The sequence below is a fragment of the Meles meles genome, chromosome 12 (assembly GCF_922984935.1).
Source record: "Meles meles chromosome 12, mMelMel3.1 paternal haplotype, whole genome shotgun sequence".
NCBI classification, from domain to species: Eukaryota; Metazoa; Chordata; class Mammalia; order Carnivora; family Mustelidae; genus Meles; species Meles meles.
This window is the reverse complement of record NC_060077.1, coordinates 35845920-35873409: the sequence shown is the minus strand read 5'-3', so window position 1 is coordinate 35873409 and position 27490 is coordinate 35845920. Positions and strand designations below refer to the sequence as shown.

At 43.4% G+C, this 27490-nt stretch overlaps 1 protein-coding gene across 5 annotated transcripts in view; it reads right to left on the bottom strand.

The window, feature by feature from the left end:
- PIEZO2 (piezo type mechanosensitive ion channel component 2) overlaps positions 1 to 27490 on the bottom strand; it is a 456862-nt gene that overhangs the window by 74383 nt on the left and 354989 nt on the right. For all 5 annotated transcript variants that reach the window (XM_046025850.1, XM_046025845.1, XM_046025846.1 and 2 more), the window contains 9 exons: positions 21636 to 21865; positions 19651 to 19811; positions 11088 to 11264; positions 10690 to 10815; positions 9062 to 9262; positions 8145 to 8349; positions 7922 to 8023; positions 6440 to 6605; positions 1961 to 2204 (listed from right to left, as the gene is read on the bottom strand). In XM_046025850.1, the coding sequence (XP_045881806.1) occupies positions 1961 to 2204; positions 6440 to 6605; positions 7922 to 8023; positions 8145 to 8349; positions 9062 to 9262; positions 10690 to 10815; positions 11088 to 11264; positions 19651 to 19811; positions 21636 to 21865 (1612 nt within the window). The remainder of the gene's footprint in view (positions 1 to 1960; positions 2205 to 6439; positions 6606 to 7921; positions 8024 to 8144; positions 8350 to 9061; positions 9263 to 10689; positions 10816 to 11087; positions 11265 to 19650; positions 19812 to 21635; positions 21866 to 27490) is intronic.

Below are 27490 nucleotides of genomic sequence, written 5' to 3'. Positions count from 1 at the left end.
ATCAAATGGATGAACAATGAGCCCCCCCCCCAGAACTTTGATCTTGGTACAGTTATTTTCTTATACAACTGGACAAATTAAACCTATGCTGTTTGCCAGGAGAGCATCACAAACACTAGCTGTATGGCGTAGTTCTAGAATAGGAAAAGAGCTTGCGTTTTGAGGCTCTTTTGGCCAATTCTCTGGGCAAAGGAATATTCTTCCTTGATTGGCATGTCGTTGTCTCTCCCATAACAATGATTTATGTTAAGTTCACATGCAGAGGGGGAAGAAGTTTAAACAGACAACGATTGCAAGCTAATACATAAAGGTGATGGCTGAACTATGTGTATTTCCTGGGAACATGTGAGGTAGGAGGATATACTTGGAAGTTGTTCCCAAGTTGAAAGTTATTCAGCGTGAGTTCCTGCACCCACTGGAACATGCTCTTCACATGACCATCTCTGCCCTACATGGCCATGCTTTTGTTTGGGTACTCTATGTTAGGAATGTCCTCCTCTCTTTGTCTCTCTGAACACCCTTGAGTCTGGTTTTCAAGTTTCCAATCAGTTCAAATGACATCACCTCCAGGAAGTCTATTCCCAGTTTATTCAGGCAAGGTATGAGGCACTCCTTTTTTGTTTTGGTTTCCTAAAATGTTGTGGTAATTAGCATTTATGGACCACATTATAATTATTAATAAGTAGGCTGTCTTCCCTCTTAGAACATGAGTTCCTTAGGGTAAAACCTGCAGGCAATACTATGTGTAGTTCTTCGAGACAAAACAGTGCCTAGCAAGTCTACGATATAGGTTTACAGGATCAAAGAATGAATGAACGAATGGACTTTGTAGCCATACGTTTCCAGGACTGGTTATAGGAATCAGCCTCTGGCAACAGATCCCTCACCATCAGACTGGCCATTGAATGAAACGGTGTTCTGTTGTTCTCTCTGTCCAAGAACTTTCAATACTACCCTCAATATAAATAAATATTGGGGGGAGGGTAAAATTGCTGCATAAGAATCACTTTTACTATCAACTGATCTTAGAATTTCAATGTCTTAGACAAAATAAATGACTCAAATACATATTCATGGTGACACAGACTTGGCTCTTGAGGACCTCTAAACACAGAAATACACGTGCTAAAAGAAAAAAAAAATTAAATGCCTGCATGGTAGACTTGCTAGGTGAGCTTATCTTTCAGTAACCAGGAAGGTAAGAAGCAGGAAGCTGTTAGCTCAGGGCTCGTTCTAATGCACTCTCAGTACCCCGGAGCAGCAGGCGGAAGATTTAACTTTGACTTAGGGCCAGCGAGAGATGTATGAACTCCTTCAGCTCATGAAAGGTTGTTGTTTAATTTCCTGAAACAGTAAATAACTTAGAAGGTGTCCCTAGGGTCCAAAAGATTTTATGCAATCCTGGGATGACTAGTGGGCCATGTGAGTTACCTGTTAGGTCGGGGGGGGGGGGGGGGACGTGGTGCCTCAGGATGTAGCTATTTAATAGCAGAGCAACTCAACTTTGTAGAGGAAGGACATGTGTTTTACCCCCACCCTCTACTGGCTTATACTTTCACAATTCTTTTCCAGGTAAGCCAACACGATATCAGTTTGAAAAAGATTCAATGACTAATTCAGCTCATAAATGGGCCAGTTTGTAGCACAAAGTGTGAATGGTGATAAATGATCCCTCAGAAGAGATGGAATGTTGATTTGGAAATACATTTTAGAATGTATTCCTACAACTCCCTGTCCTCCTGTCATGTGACTTTGAGATGGTGGAAGTAAGAAAACGGGAGTCTGCTTAATGTGGCAATGAGAGAGTAATAATGGTTCTCTGAATTCTGACTTTGCATCATCTTATTTGGGGCTTTTAAGAGAGGAGTGTGACCGGCAAGTGGGCTTTTAATAACCACTAAGTGGGCTGTTTACTCTTGTGCTAAAACCACAAATGTGTTATGCATTGGGAGGCACTTACTGACAGTATGTTTTTCATCGTAATCACAAACACGTTGTAGGCAATCAGCCAGTCCCAATAGCGCAGGATACTCTTGATGGGTTTCAGCAGCAGATCGCCCCCAAAGAGCAGGAAATAGAAACAGGCCACCAAGTAACCCATGCAGAAGATGCTGATCCTGGTTGTCCCCGTGATGAAGATGATCGTGAGGACAAACCAGAAGAGGTAGCTGAAGATGATCACCTTGGACATGTCTAAGTACGATCTGGAAAACAAAACCGAACCATCAGAGGACAACACTCATTAACAAACAGACAAAAATTAAGGCAGGAGATTCCACGGTAAGAAAGGAAAGAGTTTGTACCGTCCATTTGACTCAATATGGAAGCACTTTGCCAGTCATATTGTGAGTTCTGTACTCATCTTTCACTTAACACTGCATTGTCTATAGGAAATCTGCACCCTGTTGGTAAGAGACGAATAAGTAAGTGGTGAAAACACTTATTAGTGTCTTTTTTGGGCCAGATTTCCCACACATAGCAGCATCTTCTGCCTACTACTAGAATACTCAGAATTCCTTGCTGTCTTCTCATAGGAGGCATGAATAATGGTATGGCAGGGGAAAGTCTAAGATACAGATGTCTCCCAAAGAGAGAGAACGGAATGAACTAGAAACCAACAGATAAAACAACCTGTGTCCATTGAAGGCCTTACTGGAGGTGGAAATCCCTCACTGACGATGAGAACTCATTCTCACAAAGCACACACAGCCACGGTGGGACTTGGAGGTTTTATCTAACACTCTTGTCTTTGGATGGCCCTAGTGAAGTCAAGATGCCTTTTTTGGGGGGAGTGATGTCTCCCCACGACCTTCATGATGGGAGGTGAGGGAGAACTGAGGTCAGTGACTACGTAACAAGTGGCAGCTTCTGGGAGCTTCTGAGCATGGGTCACTGACAGCCAAGTGTAGTGGTACCTACAAACCAAGACCCATCTGTGTTTGCTTAATTAGAGCTTCATTATCTTGGATATTTTCTTTGGTTGTTTCTCCTCACAGGTAAGGAAAGAAGCAGAGCAGAACCAACTGTGGGTCAGTTATTTGATTAATGACTTGTTATTTTATAAGAGTTAATAAGCAACGTCTTGATACAAAATAAATTACACTGCTCAGTCTCATTAGAGAAAGCTGTTCCTAAAAGGTACATTGTCGGGTAAACAAACTTTTTTGAACTTTACTCTTTAGGGAGTAAAATATTCAATCCCTTAAAACGCTTACATGAAATTTCCCTCTCAAATTTATTTCACCTTTCTTTGATGTCATAGTCGAAGGAGAATGAATACAATGTCAGGATTTCTCAGCATCCCAGGAGCATCGCTAGTGAAATCAGTGATTCATTTGAAATGTAATATCGGAATGCCCACAGGGCCTTCTTCTTCTTCTTCTTTTTTTAAGATTTTATTTATTTATTTGACACAGAGATACACAACGAGAGAGGGAACAGAAGCAGGGGGAGTGGGAGAAGGAGAAGGAGGCTTCCCGCTGAGCAGGGAGCCCAATGCAGGGCTCAATCCCAGGACCCGGGAGCATGACCTGAGCCAAAGGCAGATGCTTAACGACTGACCCACACAGGTGCCCCCCCACAGCTTTCTGATGTGTGTGTGTGTGTGTGTGTGTGTGTGCCCATGCGCGCACATGCGTGCACACTTTGGAGTCAGCAGACTCGGCCTGCTGGCATTTTGTGAGTGTGTGTAGAAACGTGTGTGTGAGTACAACATGTGCTTTCTGTGGATTTCCCTTCCTTGTCCACAGTTTGCAATTCCTACTCCCCATGCCCCAGCCTCAGGAATCACTTAAGCCGCTTCAGGCTCAGAAACCACAAGATCAAACTTGAAAGTCACACGGAAAACAGCAATCAAGTGGCTCTGAAGAGGAGCCCCGCGTACATTGAATGTGCCCTAGGGACACGGAGTGAGATGAAGAGGCTGCCTTCCAGAGTTGTAGAAGAGTGTGTACCCACAGAGAGGGCGCGGGGAACGCCATGCCTCCCACGGCAAAGTGGTCACTTGCTTCCCACTCGCAGTCATGCTGTGTGACAGGTTACTGCCTGAGATGCACTTTTGTGGCAGTACTCACTGAGACACGGAACTAAAAGCTTGAAATAATTCAAGTTTTCAAAGACACCGCTCTAAACACCAGGGGTACACAGTTTTCGAGTTTTAGGCTTTTCATAAATACACTGTACAGTTGCATACTTGTCTTTCTCCAACTTTGCAAACTGATGTGATAAAATAATTCATTTTGTTCTAGATTTCCGTTCGCTGTGAATTGTTCAAACTATGTCTGATTCATGGTAAATTGTAAACATATGTTGTGAACGATTTCTTGTGGATTTAACTGTTTTGCCTTCAGATAAATACTTTTTTGGGCATCTGGGCGACTCAGTTGGTTAAGTGTCTGCCTTTGGCTCAGAGTGTGATCCCACAGTCCTGAAATCGAGTTCTGCATGGCGTTTCCTGCTCAGTGAGGAGTCTGCTTCTCCATCTGCTCTCCTGACCATGTTCTCTCTCTCAAAGAAATAAATAAAATCTTAAAGAAAAAAAAAACCTAATCTTTCTCCCCTTATGATAGGGAAAAAGATCAGCTGCACTGATATTTTCTGTTAGTATTATAGAGAAGAGATAAAAAGTGAAAGTCTTACATTATATTAGTGTTTAGTGTGGTGACTTAACCCTAAAAGGAATGTTTAGTTCTACATAGCTTATCATTTTATTTCTTGTTGTATTTTTAATTTTCATTTTTATTATTTTTTAAAGATTTTATTTATTTGAGAGAGAGAGAGAGCACAAGCAGGGGGAAGGGCAGAAGCAGAAGGAGAAACAGACTCCTCACTGGGCATGGAGTCTGATGTGGGGCTCGATCCTAGGACCCTGAGTCAGGGCCTGACCCAAAGGAAGATGCTTATACAGCTGAGCCACGCAGGCACCCCTAACTTACCATTTTATCATTTTTTTTTTATTTTTTAAAGATTTTATTATTTATCTGAGAGAGAGAGAGTAAGTGATGGAGAGAGAGAAGCAGATACCCCGCTGAGCAGGGAGACAGACACAGGGCTTAGTCCTGAGCAGAAGGTAGGTACTTAACTGACTGAGACACCCAGGCGCCCTACATCACTTATGGTTTTAAAGCAAATCCACTTATTGGTTTGTTCCACACATGCTGAGCTCTTAGGTCACTGAGAGGCACAGAAGGGCCTCAGCACCCAGATTTTGGAGCTAGGTCGATTGGGTTCAAAGCCTTGCTCAGCTTCCTCACCTGCAAAATGGCGATAATAATAGCTCACAGGTGGTCATTTGGGTAAGAGGGCTTCATCTATGTAAAGCACTTGGAACGGATGGCGGCACACAGCAAGTGTCCAAAAACTATCACTACTAACAGGACCCTATGTGTTGTAGGCCAACAACCATTGGCAAGGATGGGGAACAGACGTGCACAGAAGTGAGGTAGAAGTGAACTTTGCCCTAAGTTGCCTATATCTCATGGCGGGGTGGGGGGGGTGGGAGGATCAAGTTCTTCAAATAACAATCCCCTGCAAACACGATATTCTGGGACTCAGAAGCTGGGGAGCAAATCTCAGGTGAGAAGAGACACACTGGCTGGCCCAGGACTGATCTCCACGCTGCACACTGATGCACAGCCTCTCCCAGGTGGGACTGCAGACCCAGAGGGTGGATACTAACTAGTAAGAATCAGGGAGTATGGAGGTGCAGGGCTGGTGAGGAGACACAGACAATCCCACCAGCCCTTGTGACCCCAACCACAGGGGACAGAGCTGGATTGTGATTGCTGACAGTGGAGGCGGGGGTGTCGGCCATGACTGAGTGGCAAGTGAGAAAAAGCATGAAGACTTGGGAACCCAGAGAACACAGAAGGAACACAGAGTGAGAAATTCAGTCAGGTTTCAACACAAACTCTACTGAGGGGACAATCAGCTGCCAAGGTCAGCTGCCACCAGACTGCAGAGGAGAGAAGAGGATGGAGAAGTTGCTGCAAGGGGAACCAGCATGCCTGAGGGGACAGCACACAAAGGGAGTGACAGGAGGGGACAGGCTGTGGTTCCCAGGCCACCACAGTGCCCACTGAACATGGAGGACCAGGAAGAGGACAGGGGAAGGGAAAGAGGATGAGGAACTGGGGATCAGGATGGACAGAGATGAGGAGGCGGAGGAACAGAAGGTAAAGATGGAGGGGTCTCTGCTGGGGCACCAAGGGGCAGAATCACGTTTGTGAGAGAAGAAGTGGAGGGAAACTGAGGGCAAATGTGTGGCCCATGATGAGAAAGGCAGAACCAGATCTGTAATTCAGAGTCTCAGTCGCTTGACCACCAAACCCTCTGTCTACCAGTTTCCAAAAAATGGCGGAGAGAGAACCGGAAGTGGAGCTACGTCCTCCGGGTGACACATGCGCACAAAGTGGCTTTGGCCCTATGCAGCCACGCTCACCTGCAGTGGATGAAATCCGGCACTGGGTTATGCTGGCTGAAGGAGGCCGCATCCAGGTTCATGCAGATCTCCACGTTGTCCCCTGCCATGATGCGCACCGCAGCCTTGTTCTCATCCTCGAAGATCTGCCTTTGCAAGGAGGCACACAGGAGCAGCATGAAGTCATCTGGCAGAACAGAGAGATCATGGAGTCACCTTCTTCTCTTCTGGGTTTCCATGATGCAGCAAACAGTCCCCACAAGGGAGGAGCCACTTCCTTCCCAGCTCCTTAGTGCGTCACATTCCCAAAGTTCCCATCGTACAGTTCTCCCTGGATTCCAATCTAGGGGCCAAGTCCCACCTTGCCCACGAGGGACGATGTAAGGGGGGGGCACAGACACGGGAGGGCACAAGTATCAGGTGATAATTCCTAGCCTCGTGACTTTCTTATGGGATAATGTTTATTTGCATTTACCTCCCACCAAAATTTTGAGGAAGCTAGTTGAATATACTTCCCCATCTTTATCTTTTTCCCTTATGGCAGAGCCAGGAACTTGTGGCTTTCTTCATCCTCTCCATCCCCCATTGTATTTGTAACTGGTTACTTCCCAGAGTGGGCAGGGCAGTGAAGGCAAAGAGTGGAGGTGAAGATCATGGCCAGTTATGGGCAGGCAGCCTCCCATACATTAAACCTGAGTGTGTGGAGGCAGCAGGGTCCCTCTGGAGGTGACCTTTTTGTTTTAGGTGCAGCTTCTCTGACCTTGGAATCATCAGCTTGCCCTTGGAAGGGCCAGGGGCTACAGCCTCATGCTTGAGCATCTGCAATGTGGGTAGCACATTCCTAGCTTCCACAGTCTTCTTTTTTTTTTTTTTTTTAGATTTATTTAGTTGACAGATAGAGATTACAAGTAGGCAGAGAGAGAGAGAGAGGAGGAAGCAGGCTCCCAGCCAAGCAGAGAGCCCAATGTGGGGCTCGATCCCAGGACCCTGGGATCATGACCTGGGCTGAAGGCAGAGGCTTTAACCCGCTGAGCCACCCAGGCGCCCCGCCTAGCTTCCACAGTCTTAGCATTAGCTTTGGTCTGTCTGCAGCGGCAGCGTGAAAGATCTGCTTTGCAAAAAACGGGGCCTCCCTCCACAGTTTACCTTCTAGAAGGTGGATAAGTAGAGGTGTGTGTGTGTGTGTGTGTGTGTGTGTGTGTGTGTGTGTGTGTTGGGGGGGCGGTTGGAGAGAGAGAGAGAGAGTGTGTGTGTGTGTGTGTTGAGAGGTAACATTATGGAAGTAGAGATGGTATTTCAATGTTTACTTATTAATTTTGCAAATGGAATAGGGCTAGTAGAAGCCATTAAGGACCTGTGATATTCATGCATCAAGACAAGCTTTTTCATGATCACCAAGTACGCTGGAGGAAGCAGGGGCACTAAAGCAGAGCCCAGGAAGAAGGAGCAGCAAAGAGGAAACCAAACCCCAGTGCTCTGCGGCCCCATGGCTCCAACACTTACAGACAAGAAACACGGGGTTGGGCCGCACAATGAAGTCTGGGAAGTACAGCCACTTTATGATGTTGTCGTTGAAGCTAGCCCCCTTGAACCTCCACGGGTAATCTGCAGGGATGGAAGTGGCAAAGACTGAAATCAATACACTTCTTCCCTGCCCTTGCCCCAACCAACCATGGTGCAAGGCCTGATCTCGAGAGCGGCCAGCTCCGGGGAGGGGCCCACGCACCTCTGCAAGGGGCCGCAGGGATGCCGATGCAGATGAAGTACTGGAAGGTGATGATGCAGGCCAGGAAGCAACAGTACTTGGGCCAGATCTCTGCAATGGCCTTTCTTCTCCGCCGGTACAAGACAGCGATCAGCCAGCAGGCATGAACCATGGCATAGAAATCCATTCGCTGGCCGATTACATTAACTGACATTAGGAAACAGGTCTGTGTAAGGATGAAAAGAGGCAAAGAAAAAATCGGGTTTACAGGGAAGGGGAGTGGTGTCACCTGTTAGCCCTGCGCAGGTGGCTCAGAGACCTGCACTGCTGAAGAGTGGGGGCGGGGGGTCTGTCTGTGCATGTTCACCAGGTCTTGCCTCTGTGGGGTGTCTTACAGCGTGAAGACTGAAATCTTGTGTAATTTACTTCCAAGGTCATTACTGTGAATAAGAACCACTTCAAATTGTGGAGAGAATAGAGCTACGATCTCTTCATGAAGCCTCACTATTCCAAATTCTTTCTATAAAGAGGCAGGGAGTGCCCCCACCATTTCAGGTCAAACCAGTTCATTTTGGCACAAGTTAAACTCTCAGAATGCACAAAACACAGAAAAGATTTGTAATACGTTAAAGAAGACAGTGAGAATGACCAAATGATACCCACGCATGTACAAGGCTACAGAGACCTAGAGAGGCCAAGTTCACTGGGGCAGAGTATGGAGCACTGGCCTTGGTCTTAGAAAACTTCCAACAAGGCCAGGTGAACCCTTCAGTAGAATGTCCTCCTGCTGGTCTTATGGGGGAAACAGTCATCACATCACGGAGATGGACCAGTAAGCTCTAGTGGCCTACTGGCCGAAAAACAGCAACGGGGATTTTCATAGAAAACAAAAACAAAAACAAAAACAAAAAACAACCCACGTCAGCAAGGAAACTCACCTCCAAACCAAACTTGTAGAAGAAGTAATTTATGAAATATTTGGCACAATTAATAAGTCCATCATCTAGATGGAGTCTTGTAATGTCGTGAAAGATGGTTTTAGACACGGGGGCTGTGAGGTTGTTTCGACCTCGATAGTATTCCTGATGGCGGTAAATTGTAACCTCAAAGGCCAGAATGGCCAGCATCAGGAGATGATTCTACAAAGCAAGAAAACACAGTCGTGAAGCCAAACGCTTTAGCTCAGTCACTTTAAGCAACCTCCATAATCAATCCTTTTTTTCTCCATTTTTGGTGTCTAAAAAAACATGCTTATAAAATCCCACCTCTACAGAAGTATTGCATTCAATGTTCATTTTCCCTATGGTATAGTAACAAGGTGGAGAAACTTGCACTGTGCCAATCAGGATAATTTCTGGGATGCTGGGATCTAGAATCTCTAGAGAGAAGGCCGGTGATGCTCATTCCTGTTTCCGGGAAAGTACACTAGCCACAGGAAGATGCAGGGACCAGCTGCCTTGGGAGGGCGATCCAACCTTACTTGCAACTCAAAGTGCAAAAGGGTTCAGGGCCATCTGGGAAACCGACGAAGCTGCAGGGGAAATCTTTCAACACCTCAGAAATCTGGCTAGAGAGAGCCGGGGACTGACAAGCATGCTGCTGACCATAACGTAATCATCATAATAATGAAAATAGTTCATGTTGATGGCATCCCATGGGCCTTACACCATTCTGATCGCTCTTTTCAAATATCAGTTGGTTTTATCCTTATAACCATTCTGATGGTGGGTGGTATTTATATTGCTGCAATTGATGTCTGATGTATGAGGGAAAAAAATGAGAAAGCTACCCACAAAAAATGGGATGTTTAGTACTTTGAAAAATTCCAGGTGTTGAATATAAATGTTTTATTTCTAAGGGCTTCTGTTGGTGTGGTGTGAAGACCGCTTAGATTATCCATCAAAGTAAAACGGGAATGGTCCAAAGTATGTTGCTTTCGTTACGTTTGTTTACTATTTGCAAAGTTTCTTTTCAAAGACGGGTTGTTAAAATCTGTATTACCTCTAATGGTAACTAGCTGGAATTCAATTGAAAACTTGAAGAAAAAAAATGTATTACTTTTCAACATAATATAGGTCCTTTATTCAACATTGTGGAGAAATAATTTAGACAACAAACATTTCTCATAATGTTCTACCTGTTTCTCAGGAATAATCATTGTAGACAGTTTGGTACATTTCACTCAGTATTTTTCTCTGCATCTAGAAGAAAGCACGCCATGCAGGGTGTGCTGAAATTTTCCCTTTCTTTTAAAAAAAAGTTAATATATTTTGGATGTCTTTCAACATCTCACATTATCAATCCACTTCAATCTTTTAGTGGTTATATAATATCCTAGTGAATATATTTGTCAGACTTTACTCAATTAATCCCAAACTCCTCAATCAATTTCTTTTCAGCACAATGGGACACTGATGGTAATGTCTAGTCATTTGTTTTGAAGATGACTCCAAATGTCACATAAAAATGTAAGGTTACGATCAGATGTGACATCAGAGTTCTCAAGGCAAAGGAGGTCAGGTGTTAACTGTGCAGAGGCTCAGGTGAAGTACAAAGGAGGCCTTACCCTCAGGTAGACAAGCAGAGGGGAAGACTTCCTCAGGCCCACCCATTCTGTTGGGTCAATAGGAGCGCTGTAGAGCTGAGACTTGTTCAGCTGGTGGATGGGTATATTCGTCTGGTTTTCATTTGGCTGAAAAGAAGAGAATGAAGAGTTAAAAAAAAAATGGTTGTCCAGATTGGAAGAGTTCAGATTTTTCTCCTCAAGCTTTGTGCAAATGGACACAGTGGGACCAGGAGGGAAAGCTCCACTTCAGAGGGGAAGAGGACTAGGACCAGGACATATCCAACATGGCGAAGGTGACTGAGGAGTTGGTCAGAATGTGCTTGCAGGTGAGGGTTCCCCAATATCTGTGTCACTTCCCTAAAGATCAGTCAATAAGAATCCCTGTCTTCAAGGCTCACCAAGGAACAGTTGACAGAAAAGTTTTCGGGCTTAATGGTTTGCAGCTGGTACAACATTTTGCAAACGATGATCACGCATGTCCAGACAGTGCAGACACTTGAAGCAAGACGGCGCAGCTTGGCGTATGGCAGAGCAAAAGCCCAAGAAATCAAGAATACATAGTTGAAGAGAGACACCTGAAAACATAAAAATCAGAAATGGGGATAAAAAATACATAACACGGTACAACAGCCATGAAATGTGGCAACTCGATTTATTCAGTTCGGCAAAGTCTGATTGAGTTCCTGGCATATACAAGGCATTGCCTATGTGCGTGCGTGCGTGTGTGTGTGTGTGTGTGAATGTGTGTGTGTGTGTGGTCTTGTATGGTGGAAAGATACGTAACCAGGTAATGTAAATATAACGTAGCAGTGGGTCAATGATAGATGGAACAGGCTCCCGTGAGAAGACCCAGAAGGGCTCCTTGGCCCCATATGGACCTTCCAGAACATTTTCTGGAAGGGATACTACCTGAGCTGGACCTTGAAAGATGCAGAAAGCTAGCCAGGCCAAGAAAGGTGAGAAGTGTGTTCCCGGTAAAGGACGTATAGGTACAGGCAGGAAAGCATGATGGAGCATGGAAGGGACAGGTGACCACAAACAATGGGAAATTCTGGAGTTACGTGGTGAATGGCAGCAGTAAACGAGGCTGGAGATGCAGCTGCGAGCCACAGTTTATGGACCTTTTGGAAACCATGCTGTGGCCTTGGAATCCTCTGAGCTGAAAATAGAGAGTTAAGACTTCCCAGCGAAAATCTTAAGGAAGGATTTTCATTTTGTTGAAATAAGTAGAACTAAAGAATGGAGATGCATCCATGGGGGTTCAGGGAGAGGTTGGGAGACCCAGTCATGGCTGCTTCCAGGAGAACTTGACCAGGGCCCAGCTAGGGCCATGGAGCAGAAATGGGGAGGAGTCACGGATTTGAGATGAGAAGTAAAACTAGATGGAGCTGTTGACCGGTTGGTTGGATGATGGTGGTGGCTGGGGTACAGGAGGGGGTGCAAGGACACCTCCCAGGTTTCTGGCTTGGGAGCCAGAGCCCTGAGACAATGACAGTAACACTACTGACACAGGATCTTGGTGGGGGTGGAGAGCAGGTATAAAGAGGGAAGTCTGTGACTACAACTTGGTTTTAGACTCTGTGTGTGTTTATCAGTTGGGGGAAGGTTCAATCATTTCCAGTGGTTCTCCATAGCCAGCAGTTCATGGAACAATATAGAAGCAGAGCCATCTTACTCATCCACGGAAAACACTCATGGGATTCAAATAATGATTAATGTAAGATCCGGATATTGTTAAGATAATGTCATGAGAGCATTTCATATTATCAGCATGAATTAATTAACATTAATAGCATGCAGTCAGTTGATAAAATTCCACATGTTGACAGGGCTATGCACTGTGGGCTATAAAAAGTATGGTCACCTGATTGACTGGTAAAACTACACAACAGGAAAGGAGGAGTCTCCAGGATAGTATTTAATTCTGTAATTTAGTAGCCACTACTTTTCTGCTTAACTACTCATCACTGTCCAGGCAAGGAACCTCTCTGGGAATGAAGCCCTGAGGTATTAGGGTAATAAGAACTGCATTTCAGAATTAATTAAGGACGAAAGAAATGTGACCCTGTGAACTCTACCACACTCACAAACGCAGTAAGTGTTACATTTGAACACAATATTTTGATTGGCTAAATGATTCTTCCCTAGTCATTGCCCAGAGTCATGTTAACTGGGATATTAAAAAACATTTCTTTTCTCTTCAATGAATTCTGTAAGCCTATTAAAGCTACTATGAAATTAAGAGTCTTGTTATTCCTTTTAGTATGTATTGAAGGCACTGGGCATAAAAATAGCACAATGAAGTCATACAGAACTCTTTATCTTTTGAGTGTTAGAAAAAGATATATTTTAAGAAGTCCTAACTAGGTCCAAGGTAGCATATCCTGTGTGGATCTCTGGCCTCAAGAAACACATGGGTAGTGCCAGGGAGAACTGTGTAGACAGCTTGTGACAATATGGTGGAGGGAGAGTGTCTGCTTGGGCTGAGATCAGCTGTAAGGGAGCATGGGGCTGATCAGCTGGTCCAGGGTTAGGGAAGAGTGCCCAATGGGCTTTTGATCTAAACTAAGGCTGGAGGGAAAATAGTAGATATCCAGACAAGGGAATTGCAGGTGTGAGACCTTTTGGCAAGGGAGAACATGGGATGGACATCCTTGGAGTAGCAAGTGGCTCACCGTGAGAGCAGTGTGATCCAGGTCCCTTCAGAGGGCTGCTTTGGAATCCACCTAGGCTAGGGTGTCTAGGAAAGAAAGTGGCGAAGGGGGCCTGGGCTGGATTGTGAGGGTCCTGTAGCCCATGCCTGTGAGGACGGGAGAGCTGTTGAAAGTTTTTTTTTTTTTTTAGATTTTATTTATTTACTTGACAGAAAGAGATCACAAGTAGGCAGAGAGGCAGGCAGAGAGAGAGAGGGAAGCAGGCCCCCTGCTGAGCAGAGAGCCCGATGCGGAACTCGATCCCAGGACCCTGAGATCATAACCTGAGCCGAAGGCAGCGACTTAACCAACTGAGCCACTGTTGAAAGTTTTTGAGTCGAGGATTAACGTGATCATATCTATGCAGTGGAAAGACTGTTCTGGCTGGCTGATAGAATCCATACAGGTAGGAGAAGAGATTGGGGCAGTGTTAGGCATCTGGTAGAGTGATCTAAAAGAGAAATGATGTGGAGGTAGGTGGTTCAGTTTTAGAGATACTGAAGGTGCTTTGGGGAATTCAAGGATGAGATCATGTCCAGCTGTCACTTGGAGATATGAGCCTGGAGTTCAAAGACTAGACATAGATTTACAATTCTTGCATGTAGATAGTGAATGAATCACAGGAGCTCATGAGACCACCCACAGAGCGTCTAGAATCAGAAAAGGGACTGCAGTTAGAACCTAGAGAAAAGAGGAGTTGGTAGGAAGAGAAAGAGCCCATGAATGAGGCAGAAGGGAGGGGCCAGGGAAGTGTGCTGTTTTGGAAGACAGCAGAAGCTCTTCAAGGACAAGGAAATGATTGTCAACATCCAATGTCATAGAGGATCAAGTAAAAGGAGGCCTAGATAGTGTCGTGAGGTGGGAAAACACAGACTCGGAGAAGCACCATACTTCGTCCAACATAAACATGGTTGATGGTGGTCTTATCCTTTCCCTCATGGTGGGAGTCTCATGGAATGTACTTAAAAAACTTACGAAAGGCAAATATCTGGGCCCCAGCCAATATCTAATGAATCAGAATTTCTAGGGAACTAGTTGGTCATCCATGTAGCTAACACGTGTCCAGAAGATTCTTACTATGAAGAAATTTGGGGAAGTAATTTTATGCCATATGCTTTCCTCACAAAACACTTTTCCATAAATTATCACTTTCTCTGAATATAAAATTGTAAGGTTTGAGACCACGGCCTTGAGAGAGGAGCCCCTGAGAACTGTGGTCCCCGCTGTGAGCTGGCCCAGCGGGCCTCCTCCCTCAGAGCACCCGCAGCCTCAGTAACCACCTCCACAGTACGACCCTGCATGACACGCCCCTCTCTTGCACCTACAACCCTTCTGGGGATGCCTCTAATGTGACTCTGGTTTCGTGTGCCAGCCATGACCATCAGACCGTGAGCCAAGGCGAGAAATGTAGCTTCCATGCCTTTCTGCTAACATCTAGCACAGTATAAGCATTCAATTTATTGTAATTTAAGTTTAAGTGCATGATTAAGGCTAAATGAATGATTAGTGAGACTGAAGATAATAACAAAACATCAACTGGCATGTAGGGTAAATCTCAAGCTTGCAAAGATGTTTTATTTCTTTCCTTCAGCCAGTAAACCTTTACTGAGCTGACACAGTTGACCGGGTCCCATAGGAGCTGCTCAGGATGCTAGAATAAGGTGCGATCCCTTCCTCAAAGAGTAACCCAGTCTCTCAGAGCTTTCTAGAAATTAGAAACAGAGTTGCATATAAAAAAGAGGACAGTGTTATATATATATATTTTATATATATATGATAAATAATTATATATAACTATATAACAAATAAATTACTATATATAAATAAATATATATTATAAAAATAGAAATAAATATTATAAGTAAAAATTACTATATGTAATAAATTATTATAAATAAATAAAAATTACTATATATTATAAACAAATATATATTATAAATAAATATATAAATTTATTTAAACATAAATACCATATATATTATAAATAAACATATATATACATATATACATATGTATCCACTATATATATGTGTGTGTTTGTGTGTGTATATATATATATTTAAAATCTAGGTCCTACGAAAGTGGTGTCCCTCTGGTAAAAGATACTGATATAAAAGAAAGGCCTCTATACTAAATTCCTTCTCATGTTCTCTTCTTCCTCAGATGCCCATGAAGATAACCTTGTAAAGGTTTAATGTTTGACCCCAAAATGATCTGAGAAATGACTCTGAAAGTTCATGAAAACAAGCAGTCTGCTGATGGCCTTAGATACGGATGAGGATTTCACTGGGTTTGTTGACTTTGTTCTCATTTTGCCATTTACTGATAGCAATTTTTGAGAAAGGGTATCTTTTGTACCAGTCAAAATTAATAAGCTATGAATGGAAACTATATGGAACAAATGGCATCAGTGACGGTCTTCTCTGCTTGAGGATGAGCCAAGCCTTCAAAGCAGAAGAGGTCCCTGAAGGTATAAATCAGCACTTCAGGGTGCACAGTGTTGGGAGCTGCTGGTCACAGGTGAACACTGGCCCTGGAATTGTGCGGCCTAGCTTCCTTCCTGCCCCATCTGATGTGAAACCCTAGACACTTGTGTTTGTTATCAGCTGATAAGATTCATAGCCTGGGTTTGGCACATGGCTCCTTACAGGAATCAGTGTTTGTCCTTCTTCCCCAACTGTACCCATAAATAGAGAAAGGGTTCAAATGAAGCCTTGTGAGGCACCAAGTTAGAACTGATGGAGCCAAAACATTCTGAAATGAGGTGCTAAGCCAGCCAGGTAGAAATTACAAATCAAACTAGTTGATGGGAAACCGTTTAGAGGTCTTTCCAAGCTCTCTGGTCAAGATGGTCAGATAGGTCAAGATGGTGAAGGTGACAGGATGGAGTGTGAAGAAATTTCTTCATAGAAGGTGCTTCTGTCAGTGCTTGCCCACCACCCTCCCCACCAGACGATGGGGTAGAGAGGAAGGGATGCTATATGCTCTCCCCAAACCCCAAGCAAGGAGCTTCAAGAAGCATCAGACAGAGATGTTAATTTGTGTATTAGGGAGTCTGGACACCGATGTCCAACTTCGCCCAGAAAACCCAGCTGGCACGGACTGGGTGACTAGGACAGGAGTTGCCTCATTGTGAGACACATACACTAACAGAGCACAGACTGTGTGAGTGCGTCCCTTAGACCTGGAGGGGGAAGAGAGAGCGCCAGAGCCATCCTAAGTCCTGCTCTGGGGACGTTCCTGCATGGGGGATAAGACTCCGACAGAAAGGGTCAGGAGGAGCAGATGCTGGGAAACCAGGGGATAGAGGAGCCCCACGAGAAAAAGAGGAGATTTAATCAGCTCTGGGTCAGTGTGAGGCCATCCTAAGACAGCACACCGCCATTCCCACCTGAGGCTGTGGTCCAGCGTGGGAGACCTTGTAATAGCCCTTAGTTCCCTGGAAGGAGGGGCAGGGAGGGAGACAGTGAAGGAGGTGTGTGTGAGAAAGAAGGAAGATTCTAGAAGAGGAAACACTTCCACATGGTAAGAGATGGAGTGTAGTGTTGGCGAGGATGCGGAGAAAGGGCAGCCCTCTTGCACTGCTGGTGGGAATGTGAATGGCTGTAGCCACTGTGGAAAACAGTGTGGAGGTTCCTCACAAAGTTAAAAAGAGATCATCTACCCTAGGATCCTGCAATTGCACTGTGAGGTATTTACCCGAAGAATATAAAAACACAAATTCAGAGGGATATGTGCACCCTGATGTTTGTTGCAATGTTATTTACAATGGCCTAATTATAGAAACAGACCAAGGCTCCAGTGACTAATGAATGGATAAAGATGTGGTATTGGAGTATTACTCAGCCATAAGAAAATAAAATCTTGCCACTGGCAACAATGTGGTTGGAGATAGAACATATTATGCTAAGCAAAGTTGAGTCAATCAGAGAAAGACAAATACCATGTGATTTCACTCATCCGTGGAATTTAAGCCACAAAGCGAATAACCAAAGGGAAGAAAAAGAGAGAGAGAGAGAGAGACAAAGCAAGAAACAAATTCTTAACTGTAGAGAACATGCTGATGGTCACCAGAGCGGAGGCGGGTGGGGGATGGGTGAAGTAGGTGTGGGATGTAAGGAGCACACTTGTGATGAGTGCACGGGTGAGGTATGGAAGTGCTGAATCACGGTATTGTACATCTGAAACTAATATCACACTGTGTGCTAGCTAACTAGAATTAAAAAAAAAAACTTAACAAAATAGAAAAACTTCTATCTTCTTGAGAAAAAAAAAAAATCGGAGTTTGTTCTTTTCTGTGACCAGACAAGTCTAATTAATGAAGTGAGATTCTGTTTGCTCTCTGAGGTAACTATAGGACTTTCTATGGTCTGGAAATGATCAGAAAGTTTTGCATTCAGGGACATGGAGAAAACTTTCTCTGTCGAATACGTTTTAAAGGGAACGTAGAGGTCTGAAACAAAGTAATTTTTAAGATGACACCCCCCATGTTCTGATTGCTTGATACTGCAGTGACTTAGTAAGAATCGGCAGGAAGGGAAGCCCAGAGACCAAAGTCAATGCATAGGAGAGACTTCGTCATGTCCAAGGATCAGGCAGGAACTCACCCTTTGGGGCCAGAGAGCCCTCCTGTGGGCGGGATAACAAGATGTGAAACTAGGGTGACACGCTTTGGGCTTAGCCTTTTCACAAGGGGATTCTGACAGACGTTAGCAGCAATGGAAGCAGTATTTCTCTGAGGCACGAGTGCCTGATGTGTTTTAAAGTATAGGTGAAAGATACGGTATTAGGGAGGAAAATTCTGGAAGTCTACACAATGTATGAATCCTGGAGAAGGAAATGGCCCTATGCCATCAAAGGCCTTTTTCCTAATGGTGTAACAGGATGAACAGGTCATGATGCTTTGTCTACTTGACAGTCTATGAACAAGACATTCTTGGGACTCATTAGGATGATTTTAATAAATATATGCCTGCCTTTTATCTAGGATTTGTAAGAAAGGGTTATCATTGGACTCTTCCTTTCTTTTTCTGAACTCCATAGGACAGATTTCAGACAGTGGATTTTCTGTGCTCTACACTAATTTTCTTCATTTGATGCTGACTCCCATGATAAAACTGTCTTCTTTGCAACAACATCTCATGCCATCCGAAGACATCTGTGCATCGGATTTGGTTAACTCTGAAACGGCCTTTGCTATTTGCAGCCAAATACCTTCTCTTGCCCTTCTTCATTGCTCTTTAATACCCTACCCTCAAATTCTTTCTGAATTGGTCAATTTATGGCTACAGTTAAAATGCTTAAACATCTTGGTCTTCAAGGAATACACATAGTAGGCCTGATTTTAGTTCTAATTAATGTGTACACTGTTAACAATGGAGCGCATGTCCCTCTCTGCTATCTCACAGGTAGAATAGTTTCTATTTTTTCACACCTGGCAGTGATCATGGATGCATTCTAGATGGTTTGCATGAAGTCAAGAACGTTCTAGTTTAGACTGGGGAGCTCGAATTAAGGGTCATCCTTTGTTACCTACTCGTGAACCTTTTAGGTGTATGGTGGTACGGTTATAATATGATGTTATTATTTAACTTTTTTTTTTAAAATTAGAGGCAGTGGGTTCCTTACTGAATTTTTAGAAGGCAAAGATTCCTCGAATTGTCACTCAAAACTAGTCCAGGGAAATGAGAAACATGTTTCATTTATCTGCTGAATAAATTGAGACTTAATCTCTTCACAGTCAACATCAAAGAACTGTGGGCTGAATGATGGCTCTCCTCCTCCCAGAGGAGAAAACAGAACCACAATATAAGGTTGAAACGTGGTGTCTTGTCTCAAAACATCCCATAATACACAAGGTGAACTCTGGCACAGATTTTATTAAATTTGGGGGCTGAGTTTACTCCTTGGTAACATAAACTGGAATATTATTGTTTTCCTCAGAGATTTTATGCACAAGTAGTACAGAAGGGCAGCCCGCTCTCACATAATTCAACTAAAGACTCGGTGAAAATAAGTCACCTTTCTGATATGACCAAGCCAATCAGGAACTAAGTCAGAAGGTTCTTTCGGCCCTGCTATCTTTCCCATGTCTCAGGACAATTGTCCTTTGGTTTTCTGCATGTCAAAGTGTATGTGCTGTCTCTAAGCCTTGGTGTTCTAGTGTAATGGGGATTTCATTTAAAATAAAATCATAGAGTTGCGAAAGGTAAATGACGATCTGCTGTGGTTTGCTTTGGCCTGAAGACAACAACAAATGTTCACTTGCCTCTTTCACAGAAACCCAGATAATGTACGATGAAACGATTTTGATGATATGCAACTCCAAAATCCACCACACGAACACCTGCAGCTTGTGGAAATATTCCAGGAATTTTAAGAAGAGCACAGTGAGACGGTCAATCACCAGATGCCATTTGTTCCTTAAATCTGCAAAATAGTAAATTCACCCAAGAGCATAAAACGCTGTGGGTTTGTTTGTTTGCATTATTATTTAAAGAAGATCTTGTAACAATCAGATGGGAAGGAGAAGGTGCAAAGTAATTGTAGAGGATGCATTTAACGAATATCAAACTCTGGAGGAAAAGTGATATGGAAAAAGTCTAAAACTCCCATATCATGATGATTTAGACATGCACTGAGGCCCCAAGGGACAAGTTTGCTTTCCTTAAATTCATTTAATCAGCGTGAAGAAGTATTTTTTGACTTCTTAAAGCTGAGCTATAATTCCCTAACTTCTTGGGAACATTAGGTAACAGAGTTCCCTTGAAATGACATCTTTCTTGCTTCCGTAAGTTCCAGGGGCTTAAAGAGGGAGTGGATGAAGCTCACCAGTCACCCCAGAAGAATGATGGGGAAGAGTCTGTGTCTCTTTGCAACTGAGAGTGAACACTGAGTGTCTGAATGACCCAGTCCCAATTCCCGAAATGTGGTCAGACTCACCCAAATTAAAATTTTTAATCACATTAGTCATTCCCTTCTTTCCACCTTGTGCTAAATAGTAATATTTTGCAGACTGGGGTCATGCTTCTGTCTCTAGGGGCTTTCCTGGTCCACGTGACTGGAAGTCACCATAGAACTATTTTGTGGTGCCATCATGTCACCATATGTGTAGACAAAAAGCTCACCAGCCCAGACAGGTAAAACCTGAGCCTCTCTTTAAGGAGCTTCTTCTTCACATGGCTGGGGTGGCTGTAGCAGTTATTGTCTTCAGTTCCAAAAGTTTCAGTAAAGTCCCAGTTATTGTGAAAAATGCGTACTTACAAAGTGACACAGATAATAGTTGGTACAAAGAAGTCAGTCATAACTGACCATAATTTAGAGGTACAGACAGCAAGTGTATGAGGGAGTGCCAGAACAAAAGGCAGTCCAATTTCTGGGGAGATCCTCTTAATAAAGCTCAAAACCCTCATGAAGTCGTAGAGCAAATCTTAGTCCTGGGTCCTGGGTCCCATCAAGCTTGGTTCTCCTTCATCCTGAGGAATAGCCATTGTTTAGACATGGAAAGGGCCATTCTGGGTCCCTCTCAGGATCTTCTGAGATGAGGGGGTAAAAGGGACCAGGTTTGAACAGACTAAGCGCTCTGCCTTCTCTGCTCTGTTAGATAACGTGTCCTGATCACCACGGACGTCTAGTTCTCATCATGCCCCATTAAACATTACCTCAAGTCTATGAAGAAAAACAGAAAAAGAGCCCAAAGAATAAAGAGGGAAAAACCTAAGCGGACAAGACAACAAAAACACCTCTAGGAGTTGGCTTGATACGATAATTATCCCATCGCTCATTTGTTCCTCCAGTTCCCAGGTCCTGAAACATTTGGACTGAATTACAAGTATGTTCTTAATTACCAGTTCCCTGGGGAAGTTCCAGACTGGTTTCTTTGAGGATGTGTTTGAAAAGGCCCTGTCTAGACCTTTCTGAAATTCTACACAGCTGCCTGCCTCTGCTGCTGGTAGGAAACATCCCTGACTGAAGACACGGGTAGGAGCTACACCCACCCTGGGCCTGGTGGGGACACCTCTGGCAGATTAGGAGACAACACTCAGTCATCTACCTTCTCCTACCTCAGATTCACAAGGAAATGATGGGAGCAACTGGAACCATGATGTTGTAGCTATAGCAACTAAAAGACCACACCCCAACTTTTACTTCATAGACTGGATCAAATCTCTATCCATTGGGAATGAGTCCGTTTCATTCACTGACTCTGTCAGGCAGGATTTTCTGAGCAGTTATTGGTAGTGGGCAGGTTACCTGAAGTCTCTTCTTCCTCCTCTTCCTCCTCATCCTCCTCTTCCTCCTCTTCCTCCTCTTCCTCCTCCTCCTCACTGTCTTTCCCAAGCTCCGCCTTCTCAGCCTTATAAGGGCATCCCTCTGGTTTGTCCTCCCCCGGCTCGGCCAGCTTCCTGATGTCCGGCTTCTCCAGGCTGGCGGTCAGATTCATCATGGCGAGGTCCGGAAGGCTTCCTTCAGGGTGGGCCAGTCTGTTGGCAGAGAGCAGCTGAGTCAGGGGAGGAAAGAGCGCCGGGAGAGATTGGAGTTGAGGGGGCAAGTAAAAGGAGGATAAATAAAATGAAAATCAGTGCAGGTACACAGGCCTTGCAATGTGGGGTCGTTAGCATCTTGTCACTTTTTTTTTTTTTAAGCTCTTTCTAAAAACAAACTGTAAACTCAGTTAGGTCTTGTTAGCTTTTCCAATTCGGGTTCTAGTGATTAGTCACTAATGAGAGCTATCGACACCTAAACTTGACATTTTTCCCGGAGGAGAAAATGGTCAGAGTTTAGGATGTAGAAGCATGAAATGACAATCGTGTAGAGCAAGCATTTCATGGCTTCACGGGGGACTTACTCATTTTGGTGGATTGGTAATTTTTTCTTGATGCTGCTCAAAGTAATTGAAATAGAAAGGAAAAAGAGGAGATGAGAACAGAAGAATTATAAGGAATGTCAGAGATCACACATCATGCTACATATCATCCACTATCGCATTCCTGTATGCGGATGCGTGGTCCTAACGCCAAGAGCATTCCAAGATGGCGTCAATAGCGTGCTTTGGCTATGAACCCTAGGCTTGGCCACTGAGTTGAGAGTGGGCAGGATTGCAGGTCGTAAAGGTGGAGAACGGAGAGACAACAGAGGCAAATCACGTCATGCTTTTTAAGGAACGCAGCCAACCATCCCGCAAGAATCCAGTCATTCACACTCCAAATAGGTTTTTAAAAATACATATATTCTTAAATAACATGTAATTGCAATCAACCTTTTGCACAGACTTATCCCACTCTGCCGTCATCTAAATCATAGGCAGTGGAAGCGAAATGCTTTTGGGAGTAAGAAGTCAGTATCACGTGCCAGCCCGCAGGCACCAAGGTCGAGAGAGGGACTAGTCTTCATGGGGAGACAGGGTGTGACAGCCTGGGTGAGGCATGGGGACACAGTTTCGCCGAGCCTGGACAGCGCCAGGGGCATTTCAGCTTATTTCGTGTTAGACAATAACAAGTATCATCTTCCTCCTACATTGTTAAAAAGTATATCTTTTTACTCATAGCCAATTTGAAGGAACATTTGTGGGAAGTAAGGAAATATTATGGAACCATCTACTGGAAATACTGATAATCTTCTCCATTTGTAATAATAAATTTCATTTGTAATAATATATTTCAGCCTGGTTGTAACAGGAAGGACAATTAATAATGTTATCCTATCTGTATAATTGTGGACTCCAAGTATATTATTTAATCTTTCTGAAATTCACTTTTTTTCTATAAAATCAGAAAGTTTGGCTAGATAAAAATCTACATTTCCTTACAACTCACTGATTTTATATTTGAAACACACCTGTGATGCTGGGAACCTGCTGCAATGACTCGGCATTGTCCTTAGACTTTTCGAACCTTTATCATTCAAAAGTAATTCCTCTTAACAGGGTGCCAAGCAGGTAAATTATAGGGGGCAGAAACATTTTGTGAGTTGAAGAAAGACACAATGTCCTGAGGATGTTCCCACATTGGTGGAAGGAGTTAGGATGACATATCCCCTTCTTATTTTCCAAAGCTAGTCAATCTACTCTCCTGTCCTTGGGGAAGTCCCCCCCACTCCTGAAACTCCAATACCACATTTTCACACCAGCACTGCCCATCAAATCTCAGAGGGCATACGTGCTGTTCTTGTTTTGCTGGGACTTGGCGTATGAAATGGTGTTAAATGTAAAAGCAGTCAGTTGTCACACAACTGTCAATGTTTATATGTTGTCTGCAGCACTGGTAGGGGATGCATTTTATAAGTGAAAAGATACTTTATGACATTTGGTGGAGGATGACCATTCTCGGAGTGCATTTTTCCCGTCTACATCAATACTGCCCTGACTTTGCACTGACAAGAAAAAAAACTTGTCAGGGATTAGAGTTAATCAGTGGAATGAAATTTACAGAGATGAGGCTGTTTCTGCAGCTGTCACGCTGGGTATGTAACAAGTAGCCCTCAAGCAAAGAGGCCCCCAGATTGTCTTGCCATTGGCGGGGCATATTGAGGGGAGATTAGGGAATGAAGGAATCAAAGAAAAACACTCAGTAAACCTAGCAGAAGTATGTCTAGAAGATTGACTTTGGAAACTCATAACAGTCTACAAGAGATCAGGGACTGGGTAATGCTGGGGAAAGAAGAGAACACAGTATCTGCGTCTGAACCAACTATCTGTGTATTTCCGTCTGACAGGATCCTTTGGAGGAAACAGGGCTTGTAATTCCTGGATGCCTTCCGGAGCAGTCTAATGTCGGGAGCTCGTAACGGATGACAGAGAAAGAAGGGAAAACCTGTAGCGGGCTGTCATTTAGTTGGCTCTAGGAGTCTTGTTAACTGAGAAATTGCATGAGAAAATCTGTGTTCATAAAATGTGTACAGATGAAAATATTTTTAACGCCTGATTGGGGTTTACAATTTTAAAAAGGACACCTACGTAAAGCCTTTCACTTTTCTTCCTTTTTTTTTATAGCAGATTTTTGAAGGCAATACAAAATAATGTTAAAGCACGCTCATTGGAATCAGAAAGACTCAGATTCAAGGCTCAACTAGAAAACTACTAGCTAGATGATTTAGAAAAACTCCCTACCCTGTCTCCCAAGTCTCAGTCCACTGATCTGCAAAATGGAATAATAGCTACTACTTCACAGAATGCTGGGAAAACTAAAGTGATTTCTGTTAAGCTCTTAACACAGCACTTAGTACACAGGGAATATTTTTATTTGAAACATCTGCTCATGATATATCTTCATGTACTGCTTTTGTTCATTTGTATCATGAGAAGGCGGAGTTATAAGTATACCTTTGCAAGGGACCTCACCATGCTGGACAAGGGCTCATCCTGGACTCTAACTCTGTCATCAGCACATTGTTAACAGAACTTGAGTATTACAATGGCCATTCAGAAGAAAAAAACGTTTCTTCTTTGGGAGTCTGTCCCCACTACTCTCAACCTTCTGTGCTCTCTGCTGACTGCCCTCCACCTGCCACCTGCCCTCCACCTCCACCTGCATTTGCTGTGGCTGAGCTGCTGCACAGGTGGGACTGTCTGCCCAATGTGGAGTTCATGGGCAGAACCAGCCCCCAGTTTGCCATAGTGAACACCTGGACCGAATCTCTTGGAAAGCCTATGTATCTCAATGCAGAGACTCCCCTTCTCTCCCACCCCCAGTCAACTTTAAAATGGGATCCTTGTTTTCCAAAAGGTAAATGAGTAACCATGCTTCCTGGAAGTTACAATACCTACAATACTGGTAATTGGGTGATGATCCTCATGTGCAAATTATGTAATCAGCACTTGAAGGAGATTTAAACTGGATTCTCAGAGAACTCCCTCCCCCACTTCCTTAAGTCCCACTTTTTGCATGCTCCCCACCCCCTCTACTGTGGAGTTCATTTTCTTTTCTTTTGCATTGTCTTCATCCACACCTATAACTTCCTTTGCCTTGCTTTTATGATGCTCCAGGCTTGGAGCTGTAATCCTCTCACTGAATGACTATTTCTCCTGTTGCATTCTAAGGAAGCAGGTGATGTTCTCCTCCTTGTGTCATCATTCACTCTTTCCTTCTGCACCCACGACTTTCTTTATACGGTCCTTGAAGCATGCATCTCTCCATTTGTATCCACATAATTTTATTCTAATGATGGTTCTGGGGACTCTTCCTTTGAGGGCAGAAAGCCAGTCTTAACGCTCCCGGGCTCCCTTGAAAAATGTAGCACTGGACTTGGTGTACAATGTGACTCACTGAATGTTTGGCCACTGGCTTCTAGGCACCGGATGGGCATTTTTATTTGAGACAGAAGAAATAAATTATGTCACATGGACGGTTGAAGAGGCTTAATTCTGTATTAGGAACTGACTTTGAGTCAATATAGGAAACCACATATTAAGGTAGTTTCCATGAAGGAAAATGGGAAGTCTACAATTACAACATCTCCTTAGTCTAAATTCTATTCATTTTTATGACAATTCTAATTTGGAATATTTGGCAATGTAAAGTGCATACACTCTATTCATTAGACTATTAGAAAAAAGAGGTGTCTTGCAAATTTCTAGTGTTTATAATTAGTATTTAAATAATACTTATACTGCTTAAGATTATTTTCTAGAATGCATACAGTTTTAGAAGATGTTATTTACAGATGAGCACTTTATTAGTAAGTTTAACATCATATCTTAAATGTGCGTGGTAGTAATTCCTTCTGAAAAAAATCTACTCGACAGGTTTGGGTATGATGGCTCTAGTTTCTGCATTTAAGTCAGAAATGACCATTACTCCTGTTAAATATTCTAATTCATTTTCTTTAGGAATTCAGTTGGAACTTCCCCACAAGTGTTTGTATCATCAAAATTTAACCAGTCACCCACTGTCCTCACCATCCCCACCTCATACCTTGTTAAGTCATGTCTAAATTTTAATCATCCCAGAAGCTGAAAGTAGGCATGTCTTTCCTTTCATTCAGAACTCACAAATACATTATTCTCCTTATGAAATAACACTGAACATACAAGGAAGAAATATGGGAGAAATCTTCCTTAATAAAAGGATCGACTTACTATTTTCGTCAAGACTAGGTCCTGTTCAAAACTGGACATGCTTTCCACACAGCCTTTCAGAAGCACAGTGAGGGAAGAGTTTATTGGGTAAAATAAACTTTTACTCCCTGGGGAGTAACTCTGTCCTTTCTTAATATGAAAAGGAAAGATTCCACTGCAAAGAAGATAGACCTAACAGTGGAATGCTTTGAGTTTTTAATTATTTTAGGTGGATTTTGATCATTCTAAGAATTCCTGAGCACATCCCCTGGCCTTGTGACTTGGGTTAATGGGGATAGGCTTTCTCTCAAGAGAGAAGTCCTAGACAACTGGAACCATAACTTGTATCAGCCCCTGCTGTTGGAGCCCATCAAACCAACTTCTGCCTTCTTAGGTCCCAGCCATCTCCTCATATAGCAGATGGTAAATACTTTATGGGAAGAGACAGAGAGAGTCAGAGATAGAGATAGAGAGAGACAAAGATGGATGGACAAGGGAAGAGAGGGAGAAGGATGGATGGAGAGGTATAAGAGTAGAGGGGAGTGAGGGGGAGAAGGAGAGGAGGAGGTGAAGAGAGATTGAGAGAGAAGCTCCTTATGTTTGAAGAGATGCCATTTCAATAGTGGCTCAAGATCTCCAGCTAGTGTCTATCAGCTAAAAACCTGAGGTTGACTCCTTTCTCTCAGGATGTCAACAAAACTGGCTCCCAAAGGAACCAGCCAGTCTTCACCCCTCCTTCTTCAGCGATCTGCACAGTGATGCATTAATGTTTTACCCTTCTTTCTAGAAGTTTTGGCTCTCAGGGTTTGCTATTTGGTTGTCAGCCTTGGGATTTTACATAGGAGAAAAGTGAATGGAATAGAAAACCAACAGATTTTTCAAAGAGTTAATTTGTTCATTGGCCTTATTGTAAAATACGTGTTTTTAAGACCTACATCACTGGCTTTATTACAAATAACATAAAGTTATAGGAGTGGCTATTTTAATTCACCTATTTAATAAAGTCAGGATAGCTTTAGGAAATTAGATCCCCAAAGACATTTCTCTGTACTCT